At 38.8% G+C, this 19,874-nt stretch overlaps 1 protein-coding gene across 2 annotated transcripts; it reads right to left on the bottom strand.

Moving 5' to 3' along the window:
• Window positions 1-13,457: 13,457 nt before the first annotated feature.
• On the bottom strand, window positions 13,458-19,161 carry LOC115754652 (beta-glucosidase 17-like). 2 transcript variants are annotated; one of them, XM_030693745.2, is made up of 13 exons: window positions 18,840-19,161; window positions 18,619-18,688; window positions 17,948-18,006; window positions 17,552-17,627; window positions 17,090-17,167; window positions 16,678-16,765; window positions 16,267-16,519; window positions 16,056-16,171; window positions 15,129-15,349; window positions 14,408-14,439; window positions 14,208-14,310; window positions 14,014-14,122; window positions 13,458-13,881 (listed from the first exon to the last, which is right to left on the bottom strand). In XM_030693745.2, exons 1-13 carry the CDS (start codon window positions 19,020-19,022, stop codon window positions 13,659-13,661), a joined length of 1,611 nt encoding a protein of 536 aa, XP_030549605.2. In that variant the 5' UTR covers window positions 19,023-19,161; the 3' UTR covers window positions 13,458-13,658. The 2 variants fall into 2 exon arrangements, with proteins under 2 accessions (XP_030549605.2, XP_048140107.1); XM_048284150.1 differs by having other exon boundaries at window positions 18,619-18,739; window positions 18,840-18,955.
• Between the last annotated feature and the right edge of the window lie 713 nt (window positions 19,162-19,874).

Below are 19,874 nucleotides of genomic sequence, written 5' to 3'. Positions count from 1 at the left end.
ATTTGATCCAAACGGGGAAGACTTTCCTTTGGCGATCCCCAACGGCTAAGAGATCTTCTTTTTGCAAACATCTCGTCCAAAAGGGTAGATTTGGAGAGATCTCTTCTGGATGCCTTGCAACGGCTAGATTGGAGGCGGAAGAGTATAAAGGACATCTCGAAGACGAAGGGAAATGAGATCGGCATAAAGAGGGAAAAGTGTTCATAATTCCTAAATAGAGTGTACTCCATTTTTAACACACTTCTTGATCCATCCATTGTAATTGTGAGGAGGTGTACACAAGAGTGTTGAACGCTAGGGTGAAGTCCCGCGTGTCAAGGAGATCACCGATTTGTAACCTCTAAGCAGATTAATAGTGGAATCTAGCCGATTGGCTGTCGGCCGAAGAAGTGGATGTAGGCTTAACCAAAGCCAAACCACTATAATCCCTCCGTGCGATTTTCACGATCTCTTACTCCGATCTTTCTAAATATTTTATGATAGTTAAACCGCACACGGACAATACGCATTGATCCTATTACATTTCTAGCATCAATTGAATTGCTTGATCATCCGAGATTTCTGTTTTACACGGTGTGACTTGAATTCCACAATAAAATCTTAAATTCGCACGTTATCACCTATTCACCCCCTTCTAGGTAAATTTACTAGCCAACAACAATTGGTATCAGAGCTCGGTGCTCGTATTTTGTGAAGTGTTTTTACTTCTGAGCTAACGATCTTTATGGCTAGCAATTTCTCTCCTTCTTGGATCGAAGGTGGAAGCAACAACAGGCCACCATATTTTGAAGGAAAAGATTATAGTGACCGGCAGAACAAATTTAAAGCATTTCTCGGATGTCGGGATTCTCAAATCTGGGATGTCGTACAAAGAGGAGTAAATCCAGCGATAGAGACTACAAGTGCGGGGGATAACACGATGATTGCACTAACGTATATGAAGATAACCAAGAGAGATGCTCTTGATGCAAAGGCCATTTATTCATTTTATAGTGTATTATCTCCTACTGAATATAGACGTATTGCAGATTGCTCTTCATTAAAAGAAATTTGGGATAAGCTTCACGTCACCTACGAAGGAACAGACAGAGTAAAGGAGACAAAAGTCAACTTTCTACTCGGACAATATGAAGCATTCAAAATGAAGCCTGATGAGACAGTGAAAGAGATGTTTGACGGGTTCACTAAAATAGTGAATGGTCTCACATATCACGGGCAACCGGTTTCTGGACCCATGAGAATCAACAAACTACTACGAGCTCTTATAAAGGAATGGGACAACGTTAAAACTTCAATTCGAGAGACTCAAAGAATATCTCCCTTGTCAATGGATGAGTTCATTAGAACTCTTCAATCCTATGAAGAAGAAAGGATCAATGATGAAATCACAACTAGAGGTAAGAAGTCAATTGCCTTAAAATCTAATGTTGATTCCGATGTTTCAGATTCTGAAGTCGAAGATGATGAAGAGTTAGCGCTCATGGTCAAAAGATTTAGACGAATGGCCTAACAAGGCTGGAATTTCAAAAACAAAAAGGATCTCGGACGATTCAATCAGAGAAGATCATCCGAGACCAAAAATGAAGGCCAAGAAGTCATCCGCTTCGAATGTAAGAAAAGAGGCCACATCAAACCCAATTGCCCTTTGTTAAAGAAGAAGGATAAGGATGAAAAATCCAAGAAAGCCTTGAAAGCAGAAACTTGGAGCGACACCAAATGTGAAAGTGATGAAGAATACGCAAATGTTTATCTAATGGAAGATTCGGATGATGATATCGAGGTAACTCACCCAAACATCTCTCCTGAAATATCTGCGTATATAGATGAACTATGTTTAGAATACAAAGCTACTCTTAAGAGACTTTCCGAATTGAAGAAGGAAGTTGCCGTTTTTAGACAGAAGGATGTTTCGCAAAAAGATAAAATCTACTTTCTCGAAAAGGAATATTGTCAAATAAATGAGAAATTCGATTCTATATCCTGCGAAAATTTGCAATTAAAATCAAGGATGCAATCTCTTGGAAAAGAAAACGATTTCTTGAAAAAGGAAAGAAATTATTTTGAAAAGGAAAATCTTTCTCCGAAAAAGGAAAAAGATATTCTCGCAAAAGAGAATTCTGTTTTGAAAAAGGAAGTTTTAGAGATACACAAAAAATTCTCATCCGGTTCAAAAACTTTGCAACACATACTTTCCATACAAGTTCCCTACTATAACAAGTCCGGACTTGGTTTTCAAAAGAAAAGTGATGAGAAAAATTACTTTCCAAACATAAAAGAAAGACTTAAGCGGCAACCTTCCAAACGCGTTTATCAAAGTCATTTTAGGAAACAATTTGTAAAACTTGAAGGTCAACATTCCTCGGGATGTTCAAATTGTGGTGATCCGAAACACTCCAGGAGCAATTACTTAAAGATCAATCGATCAACTCATGACATTTTTAGATACACTTCTACGACTAACCTCAAAGGACCCAAACAAATTTGGGTACCAAAGAAAAAGTGATAATCTTTTATCATTGCGGGTACCAAACAAAAGGAGAAACAAATGGTATCTTGATAGCGGGTGCTCTAGACATATGACCGGTGACTCGTCCATGTTCATTAATCTCGAAAAATTTGATGGAGGAAACGTGTCCTTTGGAGGCAACAACAAAGGAACGATTATTGGCAAAGGAACTGTGAAGATTGGCAATCTACTCATCAAAGATGTTTCATTAGTCAAGGGTTTGAATTTCAATCTTGTTAGTATTAGCCAATTATGCAATATTGGATACAAAGTTTCTTTTGCGAAAAATAAGTGCTCAGGTACAAGCCAAAACGACAAGTCTTCATTTATCGGACGAAGAAATGGGAACATGTACCTTTTGGATACATCATCTGAAGATGAAAAATGTCTTATATCAGTTAAAGACAATCCAGAACTATGGCACAGAAAGCTGGGACATATAAGCTTCAAGCAAATAAGCAAGCTCTCCAAAAAGAAGCTAGTGAGAGGACTTCCAAATGCCAGATTTGAAAAGGCAAAACTTTGCGAAGCATGCACACTCGGAAAGCAAGTAAGAAATTCTTACAAACCCATAAATAAAGTCATCACTACTCATGCTCTGTAACTATTGCACATGGATATCTTCGGACCCACTCAAACACAGAGTATTGGAGGTAAAAAATATTGTCCTGTTATCGTGGATGATTATACAAGATTCACTTAGGTATTCTTTCTTACTCACAAGAGTGATGCATTCTCATTCTTTAAAACCTTTTCTAGAAAAGTTCAAAATGAAAAAGGTTATTCAATTACTAGTATCAAAACTGATCACGGAGGAGAATTTGAAAATAATTACTTTGCTGAATTCTGTGATCAAAATGGTTTTCAACACAAATTTTCTTCTCCTTATACTCCTCAACAAAATGGAGTTGTTGAAAGGAAAAATAGATCTTTGCAAGAAATGGCACGAACTTTTTTAATTGAAAGTAAAGCTCCATCTTATTTAAATCAAGTTGTTTATTTGTATGTTATGTAATCAATCGTGTTTTCCTCAAACCATTGATCGAGAAAACTCCCTATAAACTCAGTAAGAGAAGAAAACCAAACATTTCATATTTTCATACGTTTGGTAGTAAATGTTATATTCTTAAGAATGCAAATGATAGGATCGGTAAGTTTGATGAAAGATCGAATGAATGTGTATTCTTGGATTACTCCACTACTAGTAAAGCATACCGAGTCTTCAACAAGAATTTTCAGACAGTTGAAGAATCAATTAATGTCAAATTTGAAGAAGAGCGGATTACTCGGACGATGGATTCTGAAGAAACAACAAGATCTGGAATTCAGAACACATCATCTGAAAAAGAAAAATCATCATCTGAAGACGCAAAACTAGTCGAAACGTTTCAAAACATGGAAAACACCTTGCAAGGCATATCATCCGAAGGATCAAATGATGAAGACCCCATTGAAACTGATCATGATAAATCAAATAGAAGCTGGAAATACAGATCAAGTCATCCCGTAGATCGGGTTATTGGGAATATAAATGAAGGAGTCGGAACTAGATCTAAACTCAAGGATACAATAAATACCTTTGCTCTAGTTTCTGAAGTTGAACCCAAAAGAATTGAAGAAGCTCTCGAAGATGAAAGTTGGATTGAAGCTATGCAACAAGAACTACAACAATTCGGATCGAATGAAGTTTGGGAACTTGTACCCAAACCAAAGAATCATCCTGTCATTGGAACCAAATGGGTTTTTCGGAATAAGCTTGATGACAAAGGAAAGGTAGTTAGGAACAAAGCAAGACTTGTTGCACAAGGTTACTCACGGGAAGAATGGATTGATTATGATGAAACCTATGCACTAGTGGCAAAACTAGAAGCTATCAGATTGCTACTTGCTTACGCTTGCCATCATGACTTCAAGTTGTACCGGATGGATGTTAAGAGCGCATTTCTAAATGGGTACATCAAGGAGAAAGTTTATGTCAAACAACCTCCAGGTTTTGAAGATCCAAAGAATTCGGATCATGTGTACAAACCGAAGAAAGCTCTTTACGGGCTGAAGCAAGCACCTCGAGCTTGGTATGAAAGGTTAAGTAACTTTCTAACCGAAAAAGGTTTCGAAAAAGGTAAAGTCGATACAACCTTTTTTATCGGAAGGGAAGGTAAAGACATTCTACTTATCTAGATATATGTTGATAATATTATCTTTGGCTCATCTAACCAATGTCTTTGTGAGAACTTCTCTCAGAACATGCGAAATGAGTTCGAGATGAGCATGATGGGTGAACTTAAATTCTTCCTAGGGCTACAAGTAAATCGGACTAATCAGGGCATATTCATACATCAAGAAAAATATGCCTTGAAACTAGTGAAGAAGTTTGGTCAGAACAATTGCAAGAAAACAGAATCACTTATGTCTACCTCTTCTAAATTAGACAAGGATGAACAAGGCAAACAGGTTGATCAAAAGCTATACGGGAGCATGATTGGTTCTTTGTTATATCTTACTACATCTCGACCTAATATTATATTCGGTGTATGCATGTGTGCAAGATTTCAATCTGACCCTAAAGAATCTCATATGTCTGCTGTCAAAAGAATTATCAAGTACATAGGAACTAATCCGAATCTAGGATTATGGTATCCCAAAACATCAGATCTTATATTACATGGCTATTCGGATGCTGATCTTGCAGGTTGTAAGTTGGATAGAAAAAGTACTTCAGGCACATGTCAACTTATGGGATCAATGCTAGTGTCTTAGTTCTCCAAGAAACAGAACACCGTAGCTCTATCAACTGCAGAAGCTGAATATGTTGCACTAGGAAGCTGTTGCGCTCAAATACTATGGATGAAGCAACAACCGAAGGAATTTGGTGTTGAAGCTCACAATGTGGAAATCAAATGTGACAACACAAGTGCCATCAACCTCACAAAGAATCCAGTTCTGCACTCACGAGCTAAGCATATTGAAATTAAGCATCATATCATTCGTGATCATGTGCATAACTGTGACGTCAACATTCAATTTGTTCATTCTAAACATCAATTAGCTGACATATTCACTAAGGCACTCGATAAAAATACATTTGAGTACATTAGACAAGAGTTGGGTATTACCATGATTCCTATTTGAGCCGAGATCTAGACATGCGAAATTTCCTCGGAACTTGGAAATTATCATCCGAAGAACTTCAGCGGCTCCAAAGCTTGAAAAGCATCTTCTAAAGGAACTTACGGATCTCAGAACGTGGAAAATCGTCCGTAGACAACATCTTCTAAGCGAATACGACAAAAGATTTGATCGTTCGAAATCTTGGCGCATAAGTCGTTTTTATTTTTGGCAACTAATAAGGTACGCATCAACACAATCTTTCTAAATATTCGGCAAATATTATGTGATTGTCTTGATTGCTCCGATTGAATATTTGATTGCCTTGATTGATTGAGTTGAAAATATTCTCAAAATCTTTACTAAAAAGAATTCCCTTTTAAGAAAACGCTTCATATACCCTAAACCTTCTCCATTCGTTCAATCTCAAAAATCGCTCTCTCGACTTATGAAATCCAAAAAAAAAAAAACCCTAAAACCTTCAGAGCTCTACGATCGGGATTACCCAACGAATCTCATTCCTCATGGCACCCAAAAATCCCTCGGCATAGAAATCTTCACCGGTTGGTTCTCGCCGGTCCGGGCGCCTTGGACAAAGAACATCCGGAGATGAACCGGCACTCACCACCTTGGCGAGCGAAGCCGATGAGCGAGCACGAAGACTAATCGCTCATATGACAGAAATTTCACCATCGGGAGTAACTGAGGAGAAACGCAAGAAGATTCAGCAATGAATCTCTTCTACGGTAATCCGTACCCCTGAGGAAAATGCTAGTCTTCCCGTTGATAAAAGAATTAGGCTAGCTAGGGGTCAGTTGAATGTTATTAAAGGAATGCGGATCGGCGGTAGGTCCGAAATTGATATTCTGGATTTTGTTAAAATAAATGGATTCCTCAATGAGGGAGAAATGCAAAAATTTTCTGAGATGCTCACTCGGACAGAAATCAGATTAGCTACCGGGGTAGGACGAACTTGAAGAACACCTTCCGAAAAGGAAAAGAAAAGGTTGGAGAACCTCTGGAAATTGAGCAGGGAAGTGCTCAAAAGAAGGACGTAAGAGAGGAAGAAATTTCTGTGTCCGAACATCTAAGGGATGATGATGATGAATTGATTTATTCCTTTTTCAAGTATGTACCCATGAAATTTTTGGCTGATGAAGAAGAGGCAGAATGATTGTTCAGATCAAAAGAACATGAACAATGCTACAAGGCATTACTTGCTAGAGGAGTCATGCCTAATAGACCTATTGATTTAGACTTTTTCGAAAGGAATGGTCTCGAGATTCTTTATCATCTCACAAACCCGCAACTTCACAATTTCTGCTCCTTATCTACACCAACTTACACTGAACCGACTACCTAATTCTATTCAAACTTCACAATGATCGATAGAAATGCAATTCGGTTCTCCTACAGGGACAGAACATCATTCTGAGTGCTGAAGACATGCGAGATATTATTCAGACTAAGTTGTTCAACTTCACCAAAATCCATATCTCGGATGAAGATGTCTACAAGAACCTATCCGGTAACCCCGACCTGCCAAGAGCCAACAAGCCACATGTTAAGCATCATCACTTTCCTCTTAGGACTATTATACCGCATAAGGTAGTTATCAACCGCCTAAGACCAAAGGGTTCCTCAAAAACAGATGTCTCAAAATATGAGGCAAAGCTTATCCGGGCCATTCTAAATGGACAACCCTTCTCTCTGCCTCATTTAATCTTTCCGCATACGAGGAGAGCAAGAAAGAAGAACAAGGGTCATGCCCTATGGTTCTCCGATAAGCGAAATTTTTGAGTACACGCGAATAATGGTATCTCCGGAGCTCGGATCCATAGAGCTTCATCAGGGAAGTATAGGTGAGACTATGCTCACAAAGATGGGTTACCGATTTGAGAATAGAAGCTGGAGGGATAGAAAGAAGAAAGTGATCCTCATAAACCTTCCTCAGAAGGAGGCTGCCGTTGAATCCTCCCAGAACAAGTCTTCAGAACCACCCTCCGAGTCCACTCGAAAGAGAAGGATCAAGATGATTGCTCACAAATCAACCAAACCTTCTAGCAAAAGAAGAAAACTTGCTAAGGTACTGCTTGATAGAATTGAAAAAGAGCATATCTCGGACAAATCGGCTACAGATGATTCGGAACTAGAAAACCTGATTCAAACGATCGTACAAACAACTTATAAGGATGAGACTGCCATTCAATTTGAACAGCGGGAAAAGGAGAAAGAGGACACAAAAGCAGGAGGAGCTCAAGAAAGAGAAGAAACATCATTTGTTCCGGAACAGGGAACAGAGACAGAAAGGCCACTTCTACAAGAAGAAATGTCCGAGAGGGAGCAAGTGAAATAGAAACCAATCTCTCTTGAAATAGTAAATCTCCTAAACAGATCTGCTTCATCATCCGAGCACCATGCAAGGACTCAGGGGGAGTCAACAAATGTAGGAACTCGGACGGATGAGACAGACAAGACCTCGAATCTTCTTAGAAAAATAGCACTGAGGCAACAAGAAATGGACCAAAAATGGTCGGACCTTTGGTCCTCTCTGCGCTCCGAAGTTGAAGGCCTAAGCACAAAGGTAGATCCCGAGGTTGCAAACATTCAAAGAACTGTCCATGATCATTCGGAATCTCAGCTGGGCTTCTTGGACAACAAGATCCTCACTCTGAAGAAGGATCTGGATTTAAAGCTAAATCACTTGTAAAAGTTTGTCCTTGTTCAACTACCTGCGGACCAAGCCTCTACTTACGCTCAAGCCCCAACATCTTCTCATCCGGACCAAACACCAAAAGATTAATGTTTAAAAGAAAATTTTCTTTGATGTTTGGATCAGTACTCCGAATCTTACTCCGCACTCTATTCTTCTTTGATTGAAAGATTGACAATTTGAATGCTAGCATCCGATTTGATGATTCATTTTTTAATGCTAGTATGTTTTGAGTACATTGTATAAATGACCTAAATAGGCATTGAATTCGGGGGGAGCAATGTTTTATCACAATCTGACTTTGCAGGATACTCCCTATTGCCGATGACAAAAAGGGGGAGAAAATTAATGTTTTGATGGTGTTATGATATTCATGATTGTATGAATGGATTGTGTGTGATCAATCTATTATATATATGCGTGTGTATTCTAGCAAGTATCCTTTAAATACAGGATTTCAACTTGTTATGCGGAAAGCATGAACTTTGAAAAACATCATCCGAGAAGGAACATCTTCTCTTAAACGGAGCAGGTGAACAAGTTCTATTTTTTACATATTTGAAAGCTCTGACTAATCATGACAAGTTATGAGCATCCAACAAAGCATGATGATTTGAGAAGTTATAATCTTCATACTTGCTTGTATTTGAAATTGTTTATATCTCAATGCACTTAGAATACAAACTTATCAATTGAGATAACACAAGTTCTGAATATTACTCATCATAGCATATAAATGAATTCTTTCTCAAAACTTATTCTTGCTAAAAGTACAAGGAATGAAATTTCAAAATTATCACTTAGCAAGATTATCACTAGAGTAACTTTGTTGAAGTTGTTCATTCTTTTCTAGTCTCAATTTCTTCATTACTACAATAGATCGTTTTGTCATCATCAAAAAGGGGGAGATTGTTGAGAAAAATCTCCAGACGGTTTTGAAGTTGACAAAACAATCATAGTACTCTTGTATTTTGTGATAATCCAGTGATTTACTTGTTTTGCAGATTATCCTTTGGTGCGGGGATACATAGGATTGAATCTAGCAAAAGGATTTAGCTCAGATGTTGTTTCTGAGAGTCTCGGATGTTGGTTCGAGCTCGGACGTTGAGTGGGGATAGCTCAAACGTTGGAATAACGCTCAAGCTCCGAGAGAAATACTTCACTAGCAATAATCATAATTTCAAGATGAATTCAAATTGAGCTTAATTGATGCATATCAACGGACGGCATCGAGCTGGATCATTCTTGTAGATTTTCAGTGACTAAGATCAATCAAGGATGCGGAATCAAGGAGACAAACCAAGACTTTCTAAATGGAAGAAACCATCTATGGAAACTCGGGATCATAATTGTATGGGCGATTTGATCCAAACGGGGAAGACTTTCCTTTGGCGATCCCCAACGGCTAAGAGATCTTCTTTTTGCAAACATCTCGTCCAAAAGGGTAGATTTGGAGAGATCTCTTCTAGATGCCTTGCAACAACTAGATTGAAGGCGGAAGAGTATAAAAGACATCTCGAAGATGAAGGGAAATGAGATCGGCGTAAAGAGGGAAAAGTGTTCATAATTCCTAGATAGAGTGTACTCCATTTTTAACACACTTCTTGATCCATCCATTGTAATTGTGAAGAGGTGTACACAAGAATATTGAACGCTAGGGTGAAGTCCTGCGTGTCAAGGAGATCACCGATCTGTAACCTCTACACAGATTAATAGTGGAATCCAACCGATTCTTTGTCAGCAGAAGAAGTGGACGTAGGCTTAACCAAAACCGAACCACTATAATCCCTCTATGCAGTTTTCCTTATCTCTTACTCTGATCTTTCTAAATATTTTATGATAGTTAAACCGCACACGGACAATACGCATTAATCCTATTACATTTCTAGCATCAATTGAATTGCTTGATCATTTGAGATTTCTGTTTTACACCATGTGACTTGAATTTCGCAATAAAATCTTAAATTCGCACGTTATCACCTATTCACCCCCCTCTAGGTGAATTTACTAGCCAACAACAATGGGGACCTTCTCACGTTCCATCCAAGGGAGTTGCTAGGTATGTATTGTCCTTAGTTGATGACGTTTGAAGAGAAGTCTGGATTTGTCTTCTTAAGCACAAAAGCGAGGTGCTTAGTCGGTTCAAGTCATGGAAGGTGATGATTCAAAAGTCGATGGGTAGATAGATCATGTGCATAAGAACTGAAAAAATTTAGAATTTTATTCTGATGAGCTTAGTTAGTTTTGCATAGAAGAAGGCATGGTGAGATACTGCACTATTACCGACACACCACAGTATGAATAGAAATATATTGGAGAAAGCTCGCTCTCTACTCTCCAATGCTATATTAGATGAAGATTTTTGGGCTAAAGCGATTAATATTGCTTGTTGGTTAGTGAACAAATCACCATGACCAGAATTGATAAGAAAATTCTTGAGGAAACATGGTCGGATAAGCCTGCTAATTACACCAAACTGAGATTGTTTGGTTGCCCCGCTTATGCTCATGTGAGTGATGGCGCACCGGAGCAGAGGACAAGGAAGTGCATATTCTTAGGCTATACACATAGGGTGAAGGGAAACATGTTGTGGTGCATTGAGGAAGATTCACCCGATTTTATGTTCGATAGTGATGTTACCTTTGACGAATCCGCTCTGTTTCGAAAGAAGAGTGAGGGATCAATTGGGGAGAAAGATCTGGATGGTGTCCAAAAATAGCTAGAGCTTCAGGTACAACCTAGAGATGTTCAAAGTACAACAGAAATGACGGAGTATGCAGAATCGCTAGTTTACATAGTAGTTGACAGTTGGTCCGAGGTCACGATTGATGAAGCCTCGAGGTGGTCGGCGGAAGTGGGTGAGATAGAACGACATTTGTATGTAGATATTAAAATAAATAACTTAGGTGCGATAAAGACAGCTTTAGGTATGGAGATACAAAGAGAGACTGCTAGAAGAAATTCTATAAGTGCTTCGCTTGCTGCATATTATAAATTGTCTAGTATGTCACAGTGTACTTGGATGGAGGTGGAGCAATTGTTCCATGCTTCACATGCTAGTATTGTTAGTTGTCCGAATTATACCATGGATAGTACTAGGCTTGATCTATTATATGCGATTAGAAAAATGTATACGATTAATCTAGGTATAAATTATGATGTTATGAAGTGGATCCTCCCGATTTTATTATGGACGACGGACGTTGGGGTATATTTTGGAGAATGTAGTTTAGGTAGTGTGGCGGTGACTAGGTTTGTGAACCCGGGTCACGCGGGGAACCTGAAAGATAGTTGACTTATGAGCAGTTATGCCATTACTTTTGTCGGTTGTGCCATGAGTTGGAAAGTGCCATTCCATTAGGAGACATTATGGTCTCTTTGACAACCGAGACCAAAAACATGATAACAACAGAAAAAGTTGAAGAGGCGGTGTGGTCTAATGACTTGGTTAGTGATGTTGACGTAGGATATTCGATAGAAATCGGAGATGTCAATTAAGGATCAAGTTCATTGGTGACCGGAATCTCTACGTCAAATGTAACATGTCAAGAGAGGATGTGACTAAGAAGAAGTTTCTTGCGGTGGAGAATCCTGCAAATATATAGACCGACTTAATTCCTCTATACAAGGTCAAGCATTGCTTTAGCTTGATGGACGTCCGTGATAGTTGAGCGCTTGTCGGGGTGTTGAGAAAGCAGCATGGATTATGAGCACTATAACTTGGCTCAAACGTCAAGCCAAGGTGGAGATGTTAAATTAATGTCTCAACTTTGAGCCTATATATACAAGACCCAATACGAATTGGATGACGTGGATCGGAATTCTTGACTGAATTCTTATCCGAGTCATGCTGTTGGAGTCCAACCAAGATAAGGTTTGTTACTTTATCTATTTTCTTTAAAGTGGTGGCAAATATGTAAGTATCTAAGATCGATCAACCAAGAGATTGTCTCCTCTGACTGGTGTGCAAGCGACGCTGCTATTGACGGGTTGAGAAGGGTTTAATTTGTCTTGCTTCAGCCGCATTAAAAGAAGATAGAAAAAGGATGAGAACAGTTGAGGGTCTTTTTCGTCTTCTTTGAAGTCGTCACAGAGGACTCTGGGAAGTGCTTGACCGTGGAACCGATAAAGCAATATAAGTCAGAGAGTTTTGTGGGTGTCGCGGGAACAAGAGCAAGGGAACACACGGATTTTTGCTCAACAGCTTACATCCAATTGAGGCGTTTCCATCGTGGAGACATGAGTGTTTAAGTGGTAGAGGTAATTCTCGTGATCTATTACAGAGTAATTACTTGAGGCTAAATACTATGGGTATTGGATGTAATTTAGGTGCGAGAAACACTCAAGTACATGAGTGATTGTAATTCTGATTCTCCGATTATAGTAGATTATATTGTTAGCTCTCCCCATGGACGTAGGTACTGACATTCGGACCAAATCACGTAACTATCTGGTGTCCTTTATTGTTCCTCATAATTTCTCTGGTGATTTTGTGTTGACTTATTTGCAAGATCCGTTCACATTTCCGTGTTATTATCTCAACAATCGCCACTATGGATGAGGTGGCTTGTTATTCTGTGTTGGTGGCTCTCTCTTATCACACTGACAAAATTTCGAGCCGGTGTTGCGCTTTTCTTTTATTGATGACGAGTATGAATCACACTTCAATAATGCATGCTAAGCTTTGGCCAATCACCATTCTTCATTTAACCGCTGATGGCTACAGGATTCGGAAGATCAGCATGCGGATATGGAGGCGCTTCCTCCAGTCCGGTGTCGCATGGCCAGACCTTAGCAAGTTCTCAATGGGAGCTCCGACCCTGACAAGATCTAAGACAGAGAGAGAGAGAGCGAGAGAGAGAGAGAGAGAGAGAGAGAGTTTGTGTGTGGTGAGTTTCAAAGAAAATGAACACGAGTCAGCATCTGGTGAACTGACTTTTATAGGAGAAGAAAGTCAAAGCTTGTCTTTTAGTGAAAATGGGACTTGCCTCCCCATCTTTTGGATTAAGAAGCTCATACACGTCATAAACATTTCTATTAATCTATGGATGAATCAATTCAGTTATCTCAAAAAGACATATCTTGTGCCATTTCTAATAAGTTACTACAGCTATGACATATCATGCAGAATTGCGTCAGAACATTGTCAACTGCCTTTTTCAATTTCTCAAATGAACACAAGGTTTTATATGCAGAAGCTCTTAATGCCTCTGCATCTTGGAAACATAAATTGAAACAGTATGATGTGTATCTCCGGTCGACGTCGATTAATGCTGTCTTCGAGCATTCTTCGTGAAGTTGCATCACTTGCGAAGATATTAGCGCATTACAGGCCTAGGCATCGTCACTGTGCATGGACGAGAAGAGACCGTGAGGCACACTTCTGGTATGGAAGCTCAAGAACCTTTTAAACCACAAGGCAGAGTCCTTGAGATATCTCTTCAACCCGTCATCGTAATCTACGAACGTGAGACCAAACCGGAACGTGTAACCCTCGGCCCACTCGAAGTCATCAAGGAAAGTCCAGGCGAAATATCCCTTCACATTCGCTCCTTCCCTGTTGTCATTTACATCATAACAACACACTTTTATTGAGTCTCGAACACAACCGAATCGTTTAAATGTTCACTTAAAATTCGTAGAACAATCTCACGAAACGTAGCAATTGGATTGATCATGGTTAACTCACTTGATAGCTCTCAAGAGATAGGACAGATGGAGCTGAAAGAAATCAATCTTCAAGCCATCTCTGAGTGCATCTTCTAGTGGCAATGACTTATTATTTGCTTCAGCCATTCCTACAAAAGACAAACTCACTGGTCAATGATGTGAAGCATTATGATCTTGATTTGTATGTGTGCACATTTGTGTCTATTACATTACCATTTTCGGTCACGTAAATTGTTGGGTCGTTGTAATTTGTCTTCACATAGAGCGCAAACTCTCGAAGTCCTTCCGGATAGATGTATAGCCAATCTTGGGCTGTCTACATAATTCAGAACAGAGCATGCATATATCAAGAACCTGTATATGTCAAAAGAAAAAAAGAGCAAACACAGTGCTTGGGGATTCATAGAGAGTACCGGTTGACCAATGGGAACGCCGTCTTTCTCAGCTGCAAAATACAAGGAAGAAAGAAAAACAATTCAATAAGTATTTCTTAGAAGGAAGCTCACCTACAGTGGAAGTATATGGGAAAAAGTTCGCTAGAAGTTAATGTTACAATCAGTGTGTAGCTTAGTACTAAGCCTTGTCTTTAATGCAAATTGAGTATTAGAACTTTTTTTTTACCAAATATGCAACTGAGTACCTTTTTTCCTTGTGGGAAACTCAGCACATCGATTTAACTATTTTAATCAAATCTGAAGATATTATCACATGGCAATGGCACACTGACCGTTAAAATTTTTAGAGGACTTGTCGAGGGGGAAAAATGTAAAAAAAGTCATAAACTTGTTGTATTTATACAAATTCAGTCTTAAACCTTTTAATTACACCAATTTAGTTATAAACTTTTGTTTTTATGTCAATTGAGTCAATCAAGCCAATTTTGATTGTAAATAGCCAACGTGGAGATCGGTTGTCTTAGTGGCATGGCCGGCACTGACTTGGATATTTTTTTTATATAATTCCCTTGATATTTGTTTATTTTTTATAATTTTTTTTTGTTTTTTTCTTTACTCTTTTTGATTTTTTTTTTAAGTCCACATCAGCTGGCCGTGCCATATAAAAAGAGAGAATTACTCCTCTAATGTCCCAACGCGAGAGAGAGAGAGAGAGAGGAGTACGAATGGGGAAGCTTACCGGTGATATTACAGTGACAATCTGTGCCGTAGCTCATATTGAGACTGGTTGACGATGAAGACGATTCATCCACATATCTGGCAGTGTAGTAATTGATGGCCATGAAATCAAGAGAGCCTTTAACCATAGTCGATTGTGCCGCCGTAAATTTGGGCAATCTGCTCCCCACATACCTCCTCATCGTCTCGGGGTACTCACCATAGGTCACTGGATGGGCAGCCCTACATCCACGTTTGGTACTTAACTATAATAATAACTAGCCAAAGATTACAAAAATAGACATATTGCCATTGAATATTTATTACAAAAGCTCATATAACAACTGGCCATGCACACATCAACATGCTTTCTGTCGTGATGTTATCATCAATGATTGAAAGTCAAATTATCTTCATCATACTCTATGTATCAACAATAAATCTTTTAATGTAAGTCGAATTTAATAAATATGTGCAGAGGTAAGGGCAAGTAACCCGGCAACATTGACCTGGAAGTTTTAGATATAGATATAAATATCATAATCCTGGGACATGGGCATGTCCTTAAAAGGCTTAACAGAAAGTTGGAAGTTAGGTTTTCGTAAGTCTTTCTCTTCTAGTAGGGAAAGCAAAAATAATCTGGTAGGAATTCGAGGGCTTGAGGGTCGGCCTTCACTCGACACAAAATAATTTTCGAGGGTTGTAGCTCGCTCTGTTGGGAGACATACGAAACCAACCACAATTTGCAATGATATCTGGGTTCTTCGTAACCACAAAGCCCAAAAGGTAGTCGCCTTTAAGTTATAGATATAGATAGCATAACCCAACGAAAAAAAAACAAAATTTGAAGAAGCAACTTCATTTCAATTTAAAGATAGACAAAACCTAAAGCGGTGAGCAAATCCTTCGACTACGACAGATGCATATATAATACCTTTCGAAAACCTACCATCCGAAGCAAAAGTCAAGGGCTCTAGAGGCAGCCTCTCTGCTAATTTCCGTCTCGAACTTGGGTGTCATCCAGTAGGTTTGAATTGAGATCCCTATTTCTCCGTCTTGTTCGATCTAGTCCCCAAATTAAATGCAAAATCAGATTAATTGCACACACTTCAGAACTTACTTTTTTGCCGATGATAGGGATGAAAATCAATGGTAAGAACCTGATAGTTCTCTCTGTATGATTTTACGGCCGCCGAGTGAGAGAGAAGCATGTTGTGAAGCACAATATAGGGTTCCGTCGCCGAGTTCCCAGCCGTGCAGTTCCCGACGTAGTTGGAGCAACGGCCAGGCGCCGCAGCTCCAACGTCGTACCCGTAATATGCAAAAAAATTGGGCTCGTTGATAGTTATCCAGCGCTTGACTCTATCGCCGAATTCTTGAAAGCAGAAATTCACGTATGCGACGAAGTCGTCACTGATATAGCAACGGTTAGGAAGTGCAATCGAATTAGAAAATTTTGTATCTAATTTGAATGCAAAAAAAAAAAAAATGTGCATCTAACTATAGTTTTTTTCCCAATTTATCATGAGTAATTTGACTTCATATTCTTTGAAGGTGAAAATGTATCCTACATGATCATGTGGCTTAAGAACCCGCCGTATTCGTCTTCTAAAGCTTGCGGAACGTCCCAGTGCAACAAAGTCACGAAAGGCTTTATGCCTGCTCAAATTAACATGGAAAAAAAGGACATAAAAATAAAGATTAATTACGGGGACACCTTCTATTTTCTTTATTTTTTATTTTTTGTTTAAACACGCGACATGTTTGCTCGTTACTTGGGAGTACTCGAAGATGCCACATATATTGAATTTCTTTTTATTCATGATTTAGGAAAAACCAATATAAATTTATGTATATTCTAGAGAAAGATCTCCAAACTTCAAAAGCAAAAGCCATTTTCCGAAAGTCAAATCTACATGCACCATGCTTCTATATTAATAATATGGATATGATAGTTTGTGTTATTATAATTCCACGCCTTACCATTTTCTAGGAGCCCATCAATCAGATTGTTGTAGAAGTCCACGCCTCGCCGATTGACCCCCCTGCTTATTTTCCCATCTACAAAATATCCAAAGAATTTCACCCACATGCATAATTAGCAAACAATTTTAGAAAAAAAAAAAAAAAAGAGGACAACTCAAGTGCCAATATATGTGTGCGGCGCTCGCTTTGGTGCCAATTTTTTTTTTATCACTTAATAGTCAAATCGGAGAAAAAACAATCACTTTAGTGCCAACGGCGAGAAACTCGAGATGTCCTTATACAAAAAAACAATCATATAAATATTTATATTTGGCATTTGAATAGTTAAATGCTTCTAATTAAATTATTCGGAGGTTAAACTTGGTGGGATTATAAAACCAAACTTCGTGGGAGAAGCTGCATAAAATCGTGATGATTATAATACCATATTTCGCATGGCTTGCAAATAAGAACACTTACAAGGTGCAATTCTGGACCAGGATATGGAAAATCTGAAGGAGTCCAATCCGATCTCTTTCAACAAAGCTATATCCTTCTGTTCCACGAATTTCTAGAAGTTAGTATTAAAGCTAATACCAGAAGAAAAGGAAATCCAACGAGGGTTGATTTAGTAAATTTAGAAATTGACAAGCGTGCGAGAATTATACGGACAACATTATGAGTATTTCATTACTACCATGTTTCATTTCTAAATCAGATTTAGTCAGTCTACCAAGCGTTGACTTTCATCTTACCTGGTTCACAGAGTTGGAGAAGCATTTCATATGACCAAGGTTTACCTATTTCACATTCAATTTTTGATGAAGTTTGACCTGGCAATACTAAGACAATTGGCTTTTTTGCAAGTTTCATTACCTTATAATTGTAGTAAAATTCATCAGCTACATCTCCGGTGCTTCTGTCAGTTATCTTCTCTGGCAAGAAAATATCATCAGGCCTCTCCTTGGATGGAGAGAGAGAGAGAGATTAGACAGTTAAAAAGTTAGTCGCGCTCTTCATCTTTTACAATCGGAAATTAATTTTATCATTCACGCAAATATATAGACATGAATTGTTATCAATAATCAAAATATCTTCCTTTGAGTAATTATTTCGAACAATACATGCGATTATTTTTTGAAAAAAAAAATTCAAAACATTTATTTTATGCAAAAGAAACGGAGCCTTTTTTTTCATTTTTTAGATAGGTCTATTATGCTCATGGTCAATTAGACAATGAGTCGTGAACCCACACGGTCCACCGCATCTTACTAATAGTCAAAGTTTAGATTATCCGCCAAATAATAATAATAATAATAATCACCACAAAATGAGAAAACAAAGGGAAAAAATTTTTCTTTTTGGGTCAAATAAAGATAAAATAATTAGTCTCCACAAAAAATAAATAAATAAATAAATTCTGCAACCTCAACGATGTGCTCAAAGATTTGCATAAGAGCTCCATTAATCTAGTCCTCACCCTCAACCCAGATGGTCTAAAATGTTGAGTGAATTTGTCGGTTTGAGACACAGAGAGAGAGAGAGACCTGGATACATTCTGGTGAAGATGTCCCAATTACTCAACCCTTTGCCATCTTCTTCAGCTGCACCTTCACACTAAACAGGCCAAAACCGGTATAGAGCTTAATTTGCTACTTTTCCACAAGACTAGTACATCGAGTTTATCAGACCGATCTTTCTGCCAAAATTGATAGGGCTACACGGTCGCATACACACATGGTGACCCGGCTCTTATGAATCCATTTACCTGGTAGGCGCTCGATGCGACTCCGAATATGAAACCGGCTGGAAAGCTACCTCTGTTGATTCCCACATTACTCGAAGGACCGGCCTGGGTGTCATTTCCTCGATCGACGGTTCCGAAGCTGCTGGCGACGGAACAACATGTGATGAACAATAGGATGTTCCTAGCTCCGGCATGGTGTTCCATTTCTTCTCTCGGTCTACTTTTCCCGGAACGATGCGATTTTGAAGCCGCGCTATTTAAAAGCCGTGACGGATGAGAGATTTTTGCTCGAAAATAATTGTTTAATTCAGCAAGAGAGATGGTCCCATGGTTGGTGAAATGTCACAAGGTGCAGATTCCTTGGGCTGTGTGATTCAGCTGAGACAAGAAAGAAAAGGATTTGGTGGAACACCGCGGATCCCAGCGCACGTTTCGACTACAACTACCATTCATTATGTTCTATTTTCGCTAGACTATACGATCGTGACTGTTAGATGGAAGAAGGAGAAGCTATGATGGAAACGTGCTTCATCAAATTCTTGACATAAAGAAAAAAACTGCAAAAGTATGGAATGGGTAAGCCGGAGATATGTGATTGTTTGTAAAATAATGTCTAAGATTGTTAGAATCTCGGTAAATTATGGTACATGGTCGTTGCACCTCGAGTTTTGCAAATCGATGATCGCCCGGTAGTAGCGGCTTGGTCCTTAAGATCTTCGAAAAATCCTAAGCTCGGGTAATCTGCGGGATACAAAAATTGCCCATGAACTTAAATGTTAGAAGAGCGTCGCCACCAATCAAATTCTGAAAACCTAGATAGATTAGGACCTAAAAGCCTCAGCAGTGATGAGAAAGTTAGCTACCTAAGTGCACGTGCGTAGAAAATTGTCCTAAGAAGATTAGAGATCTCAGATCCGGAGAATCAGTTATGTGTGGAACAGATTAGCATTTCATGACACCCTTTCGGCACCGCAGCCCCATTTTCGGTTAAGTGTCAAATCAAACTTCACGTAATATCCTGAGCATCCATGATGTTTCATTCTACGACTTTAGAGC

This window comes from Rhodamnia argentea, chromosome 1 (genome assembly GCF_020921035.1).
Source record: "Rhodamnia argentea isolate NSW1041297 chromosome 1, ASM2092103v1, whole genome shotgun sequence".
In the NCBI taxonomy this organism is placed as follows: domain Eukaryota; kingdom Viridiplantae; phylum Streptophyta; class Magnoliopsida; order Myrtales; family Myrtaceae; genus Rhodamnia; species Rhodamnia argentea.
Note: the sequence above shows the minus strand (reverse complement) of the source record. Positions and strands in the feature narration are given on the sequence as shown.

What these genes read in the sequence shown, in the direction of transcription:
- LOC115754652 (XM_030693745.2), bottom strand. Translation starts at nt 19,022, where the DNA reads ATGGAACACCATGCCGGAGCTAGGAACATCCTATTGTTCATCACATGT. An exon ending in CTTCACCAGAATGTATCCAG is followed by an intron (nt 18,007 to 18,618) that starts GTCTCTCTCTCT and finishes TTTTCTTGCCAG; the next exon opens with AGAAGATAACTGACAGAAGC. An exon ending in TGATGGGCTCCTAGAAAATG is followed by an intron (nt 16,766 to 17,089) that starts GTAAGGCGTGGA and finishes TAATTTGAGCAG; the next exon opens with GCATAAAGCCTTTCGTGACT.